The sequence below is a fragment of the Pseudopodoces humilis genome, chromosome 6 (genome assembly GCF_049639895.1).
Source record: "Pseudopodoces humilis isolate 2021_Gansu_Grassland_sample_001 chromosome 6, ASM4963989v1, whole genome shotgun sequence".
Taxonomy (NCBI): Eukaryota; Metazoa; Chordata; class Aves; order Passeriformes; family Paridae; genus Pseudopodoces; species Pseudopodoces humilis.
Window position 1 is genome coordinate 9,499,559 of NC_142205.1, and position 17,744 is coordinate 9,517,302.

At 40.9% G+C, this 17,744-nt stretch overlaps 2 protein-coding genes across 4 annotated transcripts in view; both read left to right on the plus strand.

Moving 5' to 3' along the window:
* The window catches only part of HGFAC (HGF activator), a 40,705-nt gene extending 31,920 nt beyond the window's left edge, over positions 1-8,785 (plus strand). The window contains exons 11-14 of the mRNA XM_005518055.3: positions 1,063-1,202; positions 3,319-3,459; positions 4,433-4,581; positions 7,070-8,785. Coding sequence (XP_005518112.2) covers positions 1,063-1,202; positions 3,319-3,459; positions 4,433-4,581; positions 7,070-7,240 — 601 coding nt within the window. The 3' untranslated portion in view covers positions 7,241-8,785. The remainder of the gene's footprint in view (positions 1-1,062; positions 1,203-3,318; positions 3,460-4,432; positions 4,582-7,069) is intronic.
* Positions 8,786-10,927: 2,142 nt separating this feature from the next.
* The window catches only part of DOK7 (docking protein 7), a 58,758-nt gene continuing 51,941 nt past the window's right edge, over positions 10,928-17,744 (plus strand). The window contains exons 1-4 of one of the 3 annotated variants that reach the window (XM_005517873.3): positions 10,928-11,042; positions 11,169-11,214; positions 13,330-13,560; positions 17,406-17,606. In XM_005517873.3, coding sequence (XP_005517930.1) covers positions 10,989-11,042; positions 11,169-11,214; positions 13,330-13,560; positions 17,406-17,606 — 532 coding nt within the window. In that variant the 5' untranslated portion in view covers positions 10,928-10,988. Of the gene's footprint in view, positions 11,215-13,329; positions 13,561-16,603; positions 16,639-17,405; positions 17,607-17,744 lie in introns of those variants that run through there. The other 2 variants (XM_014263146.2, XM_088056859.1) reach the window with 2 other exon arrangements.

Below are 17,744 nucleotides of genomic sequence, written 5' to 3' on the forward strand. Positions count from 1 at the left end.
GCTTTTGTACCTGAAGGGCACAGAAATGCAACCAGGGAAACTGCAATGATGCAAACCACTCTGCATCTGTGCATGATGTGTGACACCAGATATTTTCTTCTCCTGCACTGGATAACAAAACATAGAAGTGCTCCAGTGTTGAAGACACTTCCTAACTAAATTCATTGCAGACTCATGCAGATTGAATTGGTTTTAGGACAAGAGAAATGTGAATACTGTTGCTTTCAAAGCTAGAGAATATATTGACTTTCCTAAATACTTCCTGATTATTCTCAAATGTCCCTTACCTCCCAGTTGTACTCATCAGTTTTCTTTCCTAGGACACTGGATATCAGAGGACTGTGGTCTTCTTAAAGTAAAAAACTGATAGCTGGAAAAGATGGTGTGAATTGCAAATACTGTGTTGTCCTCTGGCTGTGAAGTTTCCCATTAAATCCATGTGCTTTCGGGACTTCACCAGATTGCTTTTGATTCTGGACAACAGATTTAACATAGCTAAGGAAATCTCAGAACTGGTGATATATTTTAGGTGGAAGCTTCCCAGATGTTCCTGAATTGTCAACATGCCAGCACCTTTAAATCTTGGCCCATGCCTGTAATGTTTTTCAGGAGACTGGTTGCCCAGAGAAATGAGATATCCACCACTGACTCATCTTTTGATCCTTCATTTCTTTCTGAGCAGTTTTTGTAATCGTTGTCTAAGTCGAGTTTAAGTTGACTCAGTTAAGCTTCTAGAAGAGGTTTACACCCCCTAAAGATGCTTCTTAGCCAAACAGTGGCTGGGCAGCAGTGCCTGTGCTGGCCTTTTCCTTCTTTCAAGAAGCAGCAGCCATTAATTAGGCTAATCAGGACCCACAGAACCTGGGTCTCACTGTAACATCTTTTTCATTGCCCTCTGTAGGCGGGAAGCCTGGGAAACAGGTAAAGGCATTATGAGAGGGTAAACAATGGACATGGTGGGAGGCTGAGGTTATAATGGTTCATAGGGTACCCAGCCACTGGAAAATCAGCTGCATTTGTCCTGCTAATCACAGAACTGCTTGTCTCTCTTTTGTATTACAGTCCACTAAAATCCACTATTAGAGTAGTTCTGGGTCAACAAATATTTAATAAAACGACTGATGTAACACAGACATTTGAAATAGAGAAATACATCTTGCATCCTCAGTATTCCGTATTCAGTCCTACTGAACATGATATTGGTGAGTAGTTTTGTTTTAGACAGCTTTATTTTCCATTTGCTCGACCTAGTTTTAAGTTTAGATGGTCTGTTAGAAACTGCCTGTAGAGTGGAAAAATCATAGATACTAGGAGAGGCTTTTGAATGCAGAGGGTTCTTAGTTCTACCAGAGTTATAACAACATCTGAAAGCTAGACAAATTCAGATGAAAAATAAATTGCAAATTTTAAATAATTATGATAATTAGCCTTTGGAGCAATTTACCTAGATGTGTGGCAGATTCATCATCACTTCAAGTCTTTGTGAGATTAGGCATTTTTTCAACTGAACCAGAAGCTGTGGGCTTGATGCAGGAATTACTTGGTAAAATTCTATTGTCTGTATTGTATAAAGGATCTGACTAGATGAGTGTAATAACCCCATCTGCTCTGAAAATCTGTGGTACTAAGAATCATTTTTTACACTGAGAAAGATTTAAAAATCAGCTGTCTTATCAGTCAGAAGTTAAATGCCCTTCTGATTGACCTTATAATATTACTCAGAATGACAATGGAGCAGCAACTTATTTTCTGATCCACTCTTGTGAAAGTTGTTGTGTCACCCCTGGGCATCAAGCTGGGTGAGCATTTGTCTGTGAGATTATTTAATAGCCTGACATTGGGAATATTTTACGTCAGGCATGTACTGGCTTTTTTGCTCCCAGATGGTGAGTATTTTCTACTCCATAGCAAAAAGCATTCAAGTTCTGTGTTGGTGGGAGCTCTGTCACAGCATACAAGGAGACACTAGATTTGAGGCGTTACTCTGCTCTGAAATATTCTGGTGAAGATCACCCATGGCTCTTTGAGATCTCATAGCTTTTTTAATTACTCTGAAATTTGGTAGGTATGCCTCACCAGTGTGCTATGTCCAAATCCAGGGAGAGCTGAACATGGAGTGCCTAAGGCAAGCCAAATAGCGAAAATAAATGAGAAGGCAGAAACTGTTTCTGCCACACTTCTGTGTGGGGGAAGATGCAGGCGCTTGTTCTGTCCAGTCAGTGATTTCTACTGATGCAACAAAAGAGTTATGTCCCGCTGAAAATTTTCAAAAGGGAACAACTATCACACTGATTGTTTGCTGGGAAATTTGAGGGATTCAGAAACAGGCAGAGTTAGTGGGGAAGAGGAGCAAGGTGAGGAAGAGCAAGATGCTGAGTGTGGGAGCAAGGTTTGTGTGGGCTTCTCAGGCTGTGAGATGCTACTTCTATGTTTCACTAAGACAAAAAACTGTAGCTGATAGAGAAATAAGACTATCCAGTGAGGTAATTTGATTCCCACACAGATGTGCTCACAAAACTTTGAGCTTCCAAAAGGCCTGATGAGAAGGTTTAATAGGTGTGTCCACATCACCTCATCTCTGCTCTCTTTGTGTGGCCAAACCAACATGCTGCCCTAGTTCCACCCAGTACAAAGCCCCCTTTACAGCCAAATGAAAGAGATTTTCTACAGGGGAACCAATTTTTGAAATCTTTCAGTATCAATCCCATGATGCTGCACAGCTACATATTTACACTCTTTTCAGCCCCATGACTGGTTAGTAAAGATTGGGTAGTTTATGTAATACTTTGTAGCTTCAAGACACTTGGTTTTGAAGTGTCCTGATGTTTTATTCCTTAAAGATCTTGAATTTTGCTGAACTCAGTGATAACAAGACACAAAATACACCAGCTCTTGGAGCTTTTTTTAATGGAATTGGAATTAGGCCAGTGTCCAAGCTTTCAGAAGCAGTGAGTATTTGCACATCCCACTTATTTCAGCTGAAAGTTGGGGATCTGTCACTGTTATTTAACTATAAAGTGGGAGGAGACACATGTATTTTCAATCTTCCCCCTTCTCTACAGAGGCAGTGAAGCAAAATCTGCTCAGTGAGCATAGCATAAAATAAATATTCCCACAAGGGGAGTAGCTGAATGTTTCAGCCTTCAATTTGCTGTGAAATCAGGTGCTGTTGAGATGAGTCTGTCTGTCTTTGATTGAAATATCTTAATTAAGAGAGGCTTAGGGGATAATTAAATTTGTATCTGAGACCCATTACTGCCAATCCCATTAAAGAAAGGGAACAATCACTTTCTTCCTTCTGTATTTTCTGTTCTGCAGCATTGATTAAACTGAAGAAGAATGGCCAACGTTGTGCTGTCAAGTCCCAGTTTGTTCAGCCCATTTGCCTGCCAGAAAGTAACACTGTTTTCCCTGACCAGTTGAAATGTCAGATTTCTGGATGGGGACACAAGCATGAGAGTGAGTAAAATGAGAGCTGGTGTCTGTAGAAAGAAACGATGATAATAAAAACATAACACTCAAGTATATGTCATACAACAGAGAGTTTGGTAAAATGTTTTGCAGGGGACTTCTGGTGGGATTACTTTTACTTACCTTTGGAGCTTACAGCATTTACATCTGAAATACTCATCCTGAACTTCCTTTATAGGCCTTGGAATTTGGAGTGTGGTTCCCTTGACCAAATGTTTGCACCAATTTCGGGATGGAATGAGCTAGCTAGATCTCAGTGGACAGGGAAGGGAGAAAGTAGCTCGTTGGAGTGCCAACACCTGGAATTTTAGTAAAGTGAATCCTTCCCCTGATTTCTTCAGGCAGAGAAATTTCAAGAAACTTTGAAAAAATCAATAGGAGAAGGTCAGATAGACTTTGGGCTAAGAAGTGCTTACATCCAGCTTGAGAAAGGTGGAAAACATGACTCCATCCTTTCAGAGGAGGAATTTCAGGATTATGAGTCTGGACCATTCAATGTTGGGATAGCAAAGACCTATGTAGGCAGATGAGGAGGACTGAGGAGCTGGCTGCCACATTTTGGTGACAGATATATTATGAGCAAATATCCCAGTCTAAATGTGTGATCTAAAGACAAAAAGAAGTAATGGAGCCTTTGAAAATAGATAATTTATTATCACGTCTGAAAAGAGGTGAGGACAGGAGTGCTGGGCTACTGTTCCCAAGTGTCTAGAAAAAGAGAAGTGGATTAATGGCTGGACATTGCAATACTGTTATTTTATGGAGTCTGACTGGAGGATCAGAAAGTGATCACTATAAAAATTATTTTATTTTAAAGATATCCATAACATGAATATTACTGAGAGGTGTTAAATGTGTTTATTATGTGTTAAACGTGTTGTATTCTGTCTTGTGCTTTCCTGTTATGCTCTTGACATTCTATAAAAGTGACTTTCTTTTCCTCTCTGGGAATTTTTTAAAGATATATCTGGTTATTCAGATGTCCTTCAAGAAACACTGGTTCCACTTATTCCAGAGGAGAAGTGCAGAAGTCCTGAAATTTATGGAACAGAACTCACAGAAAATATGTTCTGTGCTGGCTACTTTGATAGCAAATCTGATGCTTGTCAGGTAATGCTGGGTGTCATCTCCAGGCAGGTGATAGAAATGTATTTTAGTCAGAAATGTTGCAGTTTTACAATTCTTACTTTTGATTTTATAGTGTTCCTAAAGAAAAGAACGTTATGTGACTGCTTCCACCTTCATTTTTCATCATGTTCAATGTCAATTAAGCTCTACAGAAGGGCTCCAGGGTATTACATTCTCCTGTGGCTGTGCACTGGAGGGTGTGTTGCTCTAGCTCCTGGCTGAGCCTGCAGGTGGTGGCAATGGATTGCTGCCCAGCTGGCAGGGATGTGCTGGCAGGAAAACCTGCATGAACCTGTGTGGGGACAAATCCCAGAGCTGCTGCCTCTTGCCTGAGGGAAAATAAGGACACCTGGGTAGGATGTGAGCAGCAGTGGTGAGGCTTGGAGGAAGGAGCTGAGGTTTCTACAGTGGATGTGACTGGATGGTGTAGAATGTCAGTCAATTGGAAACTGTGTTATGTAACCTCAGTCTTTCACGGAATGACCTCATGCTCTTACTCCTTTCAGTTATGTCACACCTCGGCTCCGAATAAAGATGCAGAATTGTTGTGGTGATAGATGAGACTTCTTAAAATGAAGGCTCAGATTATTAGATTTCATCTACACCTCATTTTGAAGGAGGAGGGTTTTTCTCTGTTAACATAAATTTGTGAAAAGGCAGCGCATAGCTAATAGCTGGCATGTAAGTGCAGGAAAGAGTATCATGTATACTGTGTGCTGGAAGCCCCACAGGGGTCATAAACATACCCAAAGAAAGGTGTCAAGAGTGAAATGGCAGCAGCCAGCAGTGGCTCAAGGCCAAGGCTCAGACTGAGGCTGCAAGGGTTCACACAAGGCAGAGATGGAAACTGCCCTGCCTGCCCAGCTCCCCTTGCCTTTCCCAGGAAGTGGAAATACAAGAGACAGCATTACAGCTGACTCTCCCTGCCCTGGAAAAACAGAAATCAGGATGAGAAGGAGAAAAGAAAGTGGAGGGAAGGAGAAAGAAGTTGCACAAAACAGGTGGTCTAGAGAGAGTTACAAAGTCTGAGGAACAGCGATTTAGAGTCCCAGATGCTGCTGAAGAACAGTGCTCTTGACATGAAATCATTATTAGTGAATCAATAACTTGTAGTGTGGTCTGAGGAGAAATAATGCAGACCTCTTAATGTATCCACAGATGTAGCTGACCTCTGGGTTTTCTTAATGTACACTTAGGATATTAACCTGTAAACCATCTGCTGTGTATGAAAATATTCCAAGACCAAGAAACTTCAAACAGACAATGTGTTTTCCTTGATTATTTTAAAAATATTTTCTTGAGAACATTTTTTCATTTGATCAGGGCATTGATGCCACAGTTGCAATCAATTAGACTAATTGTGAAAAATACTCAAACAGATGAGACTTCATCTGATGTGCCTCACTTATCACAGAAATCTTCAGTATAAAGGAAACACAATTTTCCTATGTATTTTGCTCTCAAGGAATTTTCTTTTGCAATAGGAAATGATAGATTTCTCCTTGGTCTCAAATAACTAGAGTGATGGCTGCTTTCACCAGTGCCTTTTACTAAATCACATTTTTAATTTCTAACATTTTAATTTCTCTAGAAAGTCAATCTAAGAGTAATAATAATATTAATAATAACAGTAATAATAATTATTATCACTATCACTATCACTAATAATAATTATTAATATGTATTAACAATAATATTAATTTTAATATAGTAGTAGTTTATCAACACATTTTATTAATATATTAATATTTTATATTAGTATTTATATTCCTGACCTGAATGTTTTCAAGGTTTAGAATAAGTAGAAATGGTCAAAATTAACCCTTGCTGTAGTGTAATTTTGGCTGCTTTTTGGTTTATGGTTTAATGACAAGGTAAATAGTGAGTAGCAAATTCAAACACATGCACAATCCCATGTGCTACATAGAATTACAGCATCCCACAATCACAAAGTGTGGCTGTAAGCAACACCTTTCTTTGAAAACTCACACATTCTCTGAAAGTTGCAATAAACTGCATTGAGAAACCCTCCAAATGCACCCATGTAACCCCTCCATGCAGTGCTGATATTACAACACAGTGCCAAGCCTCAAAGGCTTGTTCACTTCCATTGGAAATTATCTAAATCAGCCATGCTTTTCAGTAGGTGTCTGGATCCAAAAAATTCATGTTTTTAAACAAAATCTAATTTTTTTATACTTTTGTTTAATGCATAATTTAAAAAATCCACCATTATATTTGAACGTGACTAAAAATGCTTTCTACAATCAAACTTCAGTAAAATGCTTGGCTTTTTTCTTTTATTTTTTTCTTTTTATTTGTAGTTTAAATGTCATATGCAAGCATTCTTATTTTAGGATTTTTCCAAACTGATCTTCTGACTGCTTTCTGTCTTTCTATCTATGAGGATATTATTAGATAACTAAATTAGATAACTAAATTAGATAACCTTTGCTTACTTTTGATGCAGGGAGATTCTGGTGGACCTCTGGCTTGTGAGAAAAATGACATCTCTTACCTCTATGGAATTATCAGCTGGGGAGATGGCTGTGGCAGAGTCAACAAACCTGGAGTATATACAAGAGTGACAAACTATGTAAAGTGGATTAATGAGAAAATAGCCCCCAGAAAAACTCGTTGAGCAGTTAAATACACTAACATTTTGTCCCAGTCCACATTTGAAGCAGGGTTCACGAGTCTTTTGGTTTTAATAAAGTGACATAAATATTTTATTATAAGCTGGTATGAAAACTGTTATGGTAATTCTTAGCAGGTCCAAGCCAGACCACAAAAAGCAGGCCTGCTCCATCTGATGCCAGCAGCCTTGATCTAGCATTCTAGGGCTGTGGATTGTTCAAAACACACCTCTGCCTTTATTTGTATTAATAAAAAATCCCAGGCATATCAAGACAGTGCACAAAAATCAACAACTCTGTCTGCTTAGTGGATTACATAAAAAGTGATTTGATGTGTTTTGCAGTTTCTGGTGGAGCTGTCATCCCTTAAACCAATCTGCAACAATATTGTCCTTTTATTCTTGGTTGAAATAAAAAAAATCAGGAGAATCAAAAATGAAATTCCCTCTCCCTGAGAAATGATCTCTTGAAGCTCAGGGTGAGAGACACCAAGAGAACAAAGTAGGTAAAGCTGCCCCTCAGCTAACTGCAACAACAGTTCTGGGGAAAGAAACCAGAGGGTTTAGGTTTTGTTTCAACCAAAGACGTAAGCATATTTTTGTATAAATATATTTCTATGTTCCACTGACGTAGAATCAGGAACATCCCTCAGAGCTCTGCTGAGTCTGGTGTGCAATTTTCCAGCAAGGTTAACACCGCCTCCTGAGAGCTCAAAGTCTTTTGCTGAAAAATGTTGGAAGTTGGAGCAGCTGATTTAGGTTGATACAGCCAGGACCTTTTGCAGACTGTGACCTGCTCCTTGCCCTGAGGATAGCAATGGAAATACTTCACCTTGATGATAAATCCCCAAACATTTCTTTAATTTGACAGTGTTTTGAAGATGTCTTAGGTTTTGTATTAACAAGTTTTTCAACTATTTAGATAATTCAGAAAGGAGGTTTCTTGTAGCAGATCTTTCACCTGGATGCCTGGAGTGCAGCTTGACATTTTTCTTAGGGATTTGGTGATATCATAAACCACAGGCTTTACTGTCATGGTCTATGGAATTGTTATGGGAACAATCAAAGCAATTATTACAATACACAGCTGTTTAGAGGCAGAGGACTCAGCTGTATCAGCAGAAACAGGCAGAAAATGATTCAACAGAAAAAGTCTGACAAAGAATGGAAAATTCTTTTTTTTCCTGTTACAGGGAACCTTTAGCCCTGTCAGATGTGTACGTTTAAGTGTTGATGGGAAATATATTTCTTCACTGAACATTTATGAACTCTCTTAAGTCTCTTATTAACTCTCTTAATGAGCCAAGTTGTGCTTTAGAGTAATAGAATTTTAAAGTGGTGCCTAGATATTCAGATGTGTGTTTTGTTTTATGGTACTTGCAGGGTCCTCATGGGTTTCTTAGTAGTGGTGAATGTTATCTGCAGTTAAAAGAGATTTTTTGAGGAAAAATAGACAAAACTTGCATGTGTGTAAGTACAAATGTACAACAATGCTAATCTAGAAAAATCTGTAAACTGTTTAATAAAAACATTTGCCCTCTGTTTCTTGAACTTAGTCTGTTATGTGTAAAGTTACAGTAAGATCTTTAAATCCCTCTGTAGGTTGTTCTGCAGGTTGAGAGCTGGTAGAAAGATGCAATAACATTTAGTGCTGGAAGGCATTGGAAAATCTCTCTGTAAGGGTCAATTTCAGCTGGTGATGCTCCTAGTTTAGTGCAAGTGTCATACGCATTTCCAGGGGGCAGATGTAAGCACCTGGATGTTTTTCAGCTATTGATATACTTAAACAGTAGCTTGAAAGACTGATATCCACCTCTGGGATCTTGATTTCGAAACAAGCTGTAGACTCTTGTGTGGCTCTGCCTCTCAGGCCATTTCCAGTATGAGTCTGGCTTGCTTAATGCCCTAAAATGAATGTGAGTGTGTGACAGGACTGACTCTACCTGCTGCTGAGACAAGTGCTGCATCAGCAGGAAGGAGCTATTTGCTCTTCTTTGGAAGGGATTCATCAGGAACAGGTTTGCACTTTAAGATGAAGCCATTCTGAATTTCTGTATCTGTTCTGTGACTTCAGTTTCGCTTTGAAATTAGTATCTGTCCACACTGTGCACAATATGATCTTGCAGTTTTGTGTTTACATACTCTCTTGGTCTTCTCTTGTGGTACAAAAGGTGGCTATTTGATAGGAACAGTGTTAGACTGGTGTTTCTGACAATTTCTGTAGAGTTTTTTAGCTGTCCTGTTTTCAAAAATCTATGCTGCTTGTATCAGTACACAGCAACACCAGTACAAACAATAACACACTTAAAAAAAATATATTGAATGGTCTGTTTTCTGCCCTCAAGGGTCTAAATGACAAATCTCCAGCTGGTACTAGTTTGAATACTTTGAATGCATTAAAATGAATTTGTGGCTTTCAAAGCAGCCAGTTTATCCACTGTGACTGCATGGACTTGGTGGAACTAAGTGAAAATCATTTGAGCATCAGCTGTGAGGTGATTAGCACTGTATTACAAGTGCAGACTAGGGTTGGCAAGGAGATGTCCAGGTTATGTGGGATGTCCTGACCTCTCACACCCTGACATCAGTCATGTTCCTATGGGGTGCTCCAGCATCTTCCTCCTGCCTTTCTGTTGAGCATTACCCCATGGAAACTCATTCCCCATATCTTTCACCCCCTTTAAGCGATTATTGCTTTCATTAAAATGAAAACCAAACTCAAATGTACTAGTGAAATTTTTATCGGACATTTTTCCTAACTCTATATTGAAATTAATTACAATGCAAAGCCAGTTGAACAAATACTTCCCTAATTCATTATGAAACACACTTACAAGATGATTTTATTAAATTCTATGTTATTCCGCGCAAACTGACCGATTTAAAAGGAAGAAATAAATGCAAACATCTAAAAACCCCCCTTCTATTATGCTACTGAAAGAAAAATGTGCTGTAGAGCTGTTTAAAAAAAGCGGAAGAACTAATTACCATCAAATAAGATGCAGCAGGAGTATTTTTGGAATAATGGACTCTAATTAGTCCATTGCTCGTGGAAATAAATCTGAGGACATTATTAACACATTTTTTTCTATTAATTGTAGCTGTTTCGGGTTTGGTGTAAGCGGGTTGTTATCTTGTGACAGTTGCATTGCAAAGAGGAAAAAAAAAGTGAGAAGAGTATTTTTATCTGGGGTAGTTGGCAGTGCCTTCTGGGAGCCAAGGAGAGTTGTAATTATATTTTTGAAAAGTGAAAATTGGGCATTATAAGGAAGGTGAGGGAAGCGGGCATTTTGGCCGGCCAGAGGAGGGCCCCGCTCCACGCAGTAAATCCGGTGCGGGCTTTGCGGCCGCCCGGGCGCAGGGCAGCCCCGCGGTCAGCGGTAAAGTCCGGAGCCGGATCGCGGCGGGGGTCGCGCCCGGAGCGGGTCCGCGGCGCACCGGGTGCCCCGGCCCGCGCCTCGCGATCTGAAACCCTGCGGAAAGAAAAAATAATAAAAATAGTAATAATAATAAAAAAAATAAAAAAAAATCAAAGACCCCCGCCCGAACGCAGAAGTAAAACACGTGAACAAAGAATCCCTGGGACGGTCCGCAGACCCCCTTGCCCGGGGGCCGGTCGGGGCCGGGCCGTGCCGCTCTGGCCGCCCGCCCGCGCGGGGCCCTAATGGAGCTATTTTGGAAGTGACCCCTCGGGCGGCCGGAGCGCGGGGCGGGCGCAGAGAGCCGGCGCAGCTGTCCGGAATCATGACTGAAGATGACGGATTCCGTGGTGGTGGAGGGTCACGTCAAGTTGAGAGACGGAAAAAAGGTCCCCGCTCCCGGCGCCCCTTCGGCCCGCGGGGGTCCCCGACCGCCGCCCCCTTCTCCTGAGGGGAGAGAGCCCGCTCTCCCCTCCCGGCCCCGGCTAACCCTGTCCCTTTGCCTCTCGTTGCAGTGGAAGAGCAGGTGGCTGGTGCTGCGCAAGCCCTCCCCGGTGGCAGGTAAGGGGGGCCCGGCGGTGGGGATGGGGCTCGGGGTCCCGGAGCTTGCCCGGCTCCCCGGGGCGAGCAGAGCCCTCGTCGGGGCCACCCCTGAGCTGCGCTGCCCGGGAGCCGCGTCCCGCCTCGGGGCGAGCTCCTGCTCTCACTGGAAACAACGGGAAAAGTGACTTTCCCAGGCACAGCCATTGGGTTTGGTGCCCCTTCAAAATGCACCTTTTTTTTTTTCTTCTTTCTTTTTCTATTTTTTTTTTTAAATTTTTCTTGGAGGGGGAGCTTATTTCTTCAGGGTGATTGCTGGCTGTAAAAAAGAAAAAAAAAAAAGCTGACATTGTAAGCTCAGTAGTTATTTTTGATCAGTGTTTTGACAGAAAATATCACTTCAATTTAAAAATAAAATGACATTTTGAATTAAGAAAGAAAAAAAAAAAAAAATAAGATCGTTTCCATGCTTCTGAAGGGGAAATTGAAAATGTTACACAGAGCTGATGTTTTACTGCTGCAGAGAGAAAAGTAGGCTTCAGGTTTCCCCATCTGTTCCCAACAGGGAAAACATTTGGGCCCAAAAGTATATCTTTCCAGGGCTAAATGTTTCTACACTTAGAAAATGTGAATCCACATTGCTGCAGAATGGATTATGGCAGCCTTTCTTGGATCTTGCTAGAAAGACAGAAGGCTTCTTAGTAATTCTTTGTTACCTGAGTTGTTACAGTAATAGTTTAGTGTTTAAAATACCTGGATCTCATCTAAATCTGTGAAACCTCCCTGTGTAAAAGGGCATGTGTTGGTCGTAGAGCTAGTATATAGACCTGTGAACATGGGCCTGAGTTTCTAATGTGAGTAAGCCAGCTTTGAAGGGAGTAGATGGTGGAGCCTGACTGGTAATGTAGCTTATTCCTCAAAAGTACTATTTTTATTCTAGCTAAATTAGCCAGGTTTACTTAAAAAGCCCCTGGTGATTTGCTTTTCTTGGTATGTAAACCATAGCCGTTCTCTAGACACGTAACTGTATTGCAGAATGTTCAAATACCGTGGCTGCAGCTGTTTTTGCTAACAGGTGCACAAAGGCAATTGGGCATCCATGCAAAGCTTTGCATTAGTTAGCAGACAGTTCAGTCATTTTTCATCTCTGGATGGAGATTTTGCCAGTCTCTTGCCCAGCTGAGAGCTGCAGGGCACCTCAGTGGGGCTGGGATCACCATCCCCAGTATTTATAAACTGGTGCATGGGGGTTTTGTCTTCTGTGGTTTGTAGCTCAGCTCAAGATGTGGATGTTGCAGCTTTGATATTGACCATTAATTTCATCTTTGTCTGAGTGCTGTGTGATAAGAAATGAACATGGGGGAAAGAGGGCTGCTTTTGTCATTAATACAAAAGGTGGGAGAGGTTTCTCCCCTTTTCTTTTGGGTATACTTGTGAAATGCTTGCTTTCCCCATAGGGCCATGGCACTTGAACTGGTTTCTTCCATTGCATGCTTGCTGTGCAATAAACACCTCTGGGAAGGGATTATAACAACTGGTGACACAAGCAAACATGAAAAAATAAATAAATAAAAGAAGGTGTGGCACATAATGGTTTTTAGCAGTGGCTGCTGGGTAGCATTTAACTGGGAAACCTGAGCCGGCAGGAACAGTCTCGCAGTGCACTCTGCTTGCCATTTAGTGGTTGGGTAATCTGTGAGCTACTGTGAGATTTTCATTTGTGGTTCAGTATGTTCTAATGAAAATACAGACAACAATAACCTCTCGGTCGGTAATGTGAACAGCTATCCTAGCACAGTTCCTAATGCTCAGAATTAATGAGTCAGCCCCTGCCAGACTCAGGAGAGGATCTGAAATGCCTCTGGGCTTTGAGTAAAATAGGGAAGATTTATTACTGGCCTCCTTATTTCTGAGCCTGCAGATTACCCTTGAAACATGCCTTCAGTGTTTGTTTCCTGAAAACAAGGACTACAAACTACCTGGGGGTGGGCTGGGAAAAGAAGTGGAGTTTTACATTGACTTGATCGAGCTGATCCTGCAGTTGTCTAAAGCTGCTTTGTATTGCAGCAGAGTGCTGAGAAATTTGTTATGGTCTGTGCTCTGCATCATCATCTCTGACAGTTTTGCTCCTTTTAGACTGTTTGCTCATGCTGGTGTACAAGGATAAATCTGAACGAGCAAAAGGGCATAAGGAGAGGAGCAGCATGACCTTAGAAGACATCTGTGGCTTGGATCCTGGGCTCTCCTATGAGGGCCTGAATCACACCCTTGCAATCATCTGTCTCTCCCAAGTTGTGATGCTGGGATTTGAGAACAAGGAAACAATGTATGCCTGGGATGTACGAATACGCTACAGTTTGGGGGAAGGTAACCTTTCTCTTCTCACATTGTTTGGTTTTTTTTTTAACATTTTTTCCCCCCACAGAGTAAAAAAAAACAAAGAAAAGTGAAGCAAAAATGCAAATAGAACATTTGCAGTTCAGGACAAGATTGTCACTCATTTGAGAGTGGAGATACTGTTCTCCCCTTGAGATGTTAAAGCAGGTATCCCTTACGATAGGTTTCGACTACAGTACCACCCAGTACTGGTGGATAACTATGACACCTCTTAACTTGGGCTTTTGATTTTGACACTGATCGTGTGCAGCTCTGAAACAAAGTGATCAAACTTCTACTTCTGGTCCTACAACTGACTCAGGGATCCTGGCAAAAGGACTCAGAGGGAGCCTGAATTAAGAGATAATTCCTGAGTAGAACTTTGCCAGTTCATGCCCAATTTGCTAAGCTGCCTACTGGGTGTTGCATTGAAAATTCTCATTGCTGCTACTGTGCCATTGCAGAAAGAGACTTTTTGCAATAAGGAGTGTCATCAGACACATTCTTTCCAGCTAACTTCACCTTTCTCCATCCTCCTATTTTATTTACTTGGTTAGCAGCTCTAAAATGTACCGTGGTGAACAAAGAGTGATAATGTTGGTAATCCATAGTATCTGTCTTATGTTTGTTTAGTCATAACGAGGGAAGGAGGGTAGGTGTGTGGGAGACACACATTAGCGATCTTTATCATTTGTTACATATGCTCTGCCATCTGTTGGGTTTGTGGGCTCGTTCCTTTGCAGTGCATATGTAGAGAGACGGCCTGGGAATTTTACAGTAAAAATATGTAGAACTAGCAGAAGTGAGATGTGTGGCTGTACCTCTCAGGGCTATCAAATATGAAGCCTTGCGTAACAGGAAAGGTTAGAGGGGTTACTGAACAATGCAAGCTTGAGTAGCTGGAGTGGTTGGAGCCCTTTGGTGATACAGTTCTATAGTCTTCCAGTGCTAGTTTTTTTTTTTGTTTGTTTTTTTTTTTTTTTTTTACTAGGTTTGGGATCTATATATATCATAGACTTGTCCTAAAAGCTGAAGGAGTATTTGAATATGACAGAGTAGGTCTGTTTTTTATGATCCTGCACTGATGTAGTGTTGGAGTAATCTCAGTCTGGGTGTGAGGGTTATGGTTGGGATTGGAGGACATGCAAAAGCAGCAGAGTTTTTTTCAAGGAAAACTGTGAATGAGGTAGGAATAAAGCCTACTGGATTATGACATGTGCAGCCATGGAGTAAAGCTGAAGTGGGAGAGATTGTGTGTGTGGAAGTGAAGAAATGCAGAAGTAAGAAAACAAGTGTAATTGGTTGAACTGGCAACAATTTATATAAAGTTAATTGTAAAAAAGCTTCAGGGCAGGAGAATAAACCAAAGCATTGAAATTTTTTTCAGAATTTTATCTTTCAGTGCATGTTCAATTAGGAGAATGAAGTCAAAGTGAGTCTAGTTTGAGTAGACAGAAATAGAAAAAAGAGAAGATGTAGATGAAGAGAGGATGGTGACTGGTGTTTTTTCTTGAAGTGTAGTAAGGGTGCCTTTGTGTGCCTTGAAAATAAGGTGGCTGGATGATAAAAATAGGCTAGGGAGAGATGACCTCAGAGTCTGGGAAGCAAAAAAAAAAAAGTGAAAGGAGCTGACACTGTTCTTGAATGAGGACCACAGAATGGAGGTGTTCACACTGGAGTTCCCAGTGTTTTCTCTCAGTTTTTAGCAGATGAGGTAGATGTGATTCCTGGAATGTGCTTGGGCTCACAGCTCATTTTGAGAAGTTAGCATATTGCAGGTCAGTGCATAACTGTGAAAAGATGGGCTGAAGAAAATGATGGATTTTAGTAGTACCTTTTATTCTATATTGGGGATATACTCAGCTCTGTGTCTTCACAATGATTTTTTATTTTTTTTAATAGAGTAGGAGAAGTCAATGGGGAGAGTTTTGAAAAAAATTCCAATTTACCAAGAAAACCATGTATGGAAAAAGCTTCATTTTCAAATATGCTTTTCCTTTTACTTTGGCTTTGTTCAAATTTGGGTAGGCTGTGTTTTGACAGTGGTCTACAATTTGGGCTGGAGCTCTTTGTTTTCAGCAGCTGTTGTAACTTGCAACTGATTGTGTGAAGAGTGGGCTTCATTCCTCGATTATGAAGCAGAAAGAATCCTGATGCTGCTTCTCCCATGGTTTAATTGCCAGGAAAATACTGGGCAGAGTTAACTGAGCAGAGGAGTGCAAATAACATTAAATATTCTTTTCTGAGCGTTATTGATCACGATGGTTTTGCTGCTTTTTTCACAGCTGATGTTTAAGCAGGTTGCGTAACAACCGCGTGCCCAAAAGGGGACGTGGTGTGACTATTGATTTGCTCCCTAGCAGTGCTACTGGCAGAGCTGTAAGCAGAGCTGTGGTTAGTTAGATCTATCTCTGTCTCCTTGCACATTTCACTCAGATGACTTTGTGGCTAATTCTGCTGGAGCCTTAGGGAACTTAGCAAATGCATGTCATAGATGAGGAGTTGGCTTACAGCTCAGATCGTGACTAAGAATACAGCAAGCAGTTAGATGAGAAGCAGGACTCAGACCCAGATGAAATTTGTGATGCTTGAGGAAGCATGGACAAGAAATGGGGAAGAGTGGATGTAAGAACTGAGAGTACCTGGAGTTACCCTGTAGATTTCGTAGTCAGGGAGCTGTTTTTGTAATCTTTGACACATAACCAAAAGCTAAATTTATGTACTTCTTGATAAACACCACCAAAAACCTCCTCCTGGAACTTTAAGAGTCTTGATGCTTCTCTCTACCAAGACAAGTGTTTGTTTTTTTAAAATCTGTTGTGGGTTTTTTGTTTTTATTTTGTTTGTTGGGTTTGAGGGGTTTTTTTTGTGTCTAATCACAATATGAAAGAAACTAGAACTGTAGTGGAGTTCAAAACAATTGTTTGAGAATTATATGCTTGCTCACTTAAATTGTTCCCTTTGAAACACTGAGATCTGAGCCCTTGAAGTGATCCCAATAATTTATTATTCAGAATGCAATAGCCCTGGAAGAGGAAATGGGAGACCAGCCTAGAATAACTACTTTAGGTAAGGATACTGCAATACAGATGATACTGGAATTAAGATTTGAACCTCGATTTTGTAAACTTGAATGAGATAGGTGTTTCTTTTTATTTCTCCACCCTTTTAAAATTCAGGATGTGAAATATGAAAAATTAACTGACATCCAAAAGTTTTTGTTACTTATAAATCACATAGTTTCCTAGTAATTTTAAATGTCTCGGCATCTACCGTCACCAAATCATGAAAGAATTGCAAAGGCAGAATAATGTAATTTTCCTCATTTTACTGCTAGGGAGGAAGTGAAGCAGTTTATTAAAGGTTGCAGATGAGTCAGTGATAGAGAGATTTGTTTAGTTCTTTGAGCCTTGGCTTTGGGGCTCCTTGAGCACCATTTTATTTTTGTGCATGGATGTGGGAGAGACACAGGTTAGAGGAGGAGACGGAAAGCATGTAATGATGCAAGGATGGAAGAGGTAAGTGAAGTCTGGGCTGGATAATTGACGAGTCAGAGATAGGGATTAGCCTGGAAATTTAGGATAAATTAATGTAGCATTGCAATTTTAATAATTTGTAGCGTTAGGCTAAGATATGGTGAATTTTTCCAATCCTAAACAGGCATAATAGGGAGTAATGGTCTTACAGCCACTTACATGTGACTGTCTGGGCTCCACATAGATCTTTATGCCAGAGTCTCATGGTGTGGGCAGGGTTTGGTCCAAGTACCGCAGCTTAACAGAATGACTTACACAACACTTGTATATTCTGTAGTAATTTTTTTTCCTTTTTGGTAGTTCATAGATTTCAAGTCTTTGTAGCCCCTGGCACAAAACTAGAGAGTGGGCCTGCTACCCTGCATTTCTGCAATGACATCCTTGTCCTTGTGAAGGACCTTCCTCCCAGTGTCATGGGGCAGTGGAAACTCTCAGATCTGCGTCGCTATGGAGCTGTCCCAAACGGATTCATCTTTGAAGGGGGAACCAGGTGCGGCTTCTGTAAGTACAAATGGAACCTCTCTTCTAAACACTGCTTGATGCCTTTTGCAGAAATGTAAATGCGCTCTCATTCCAAGTGGAGACTGCAGAACCAGCTGTGCTACTTTGTCAGACAGGCAGCCTCTTTTCAGAGGGTCT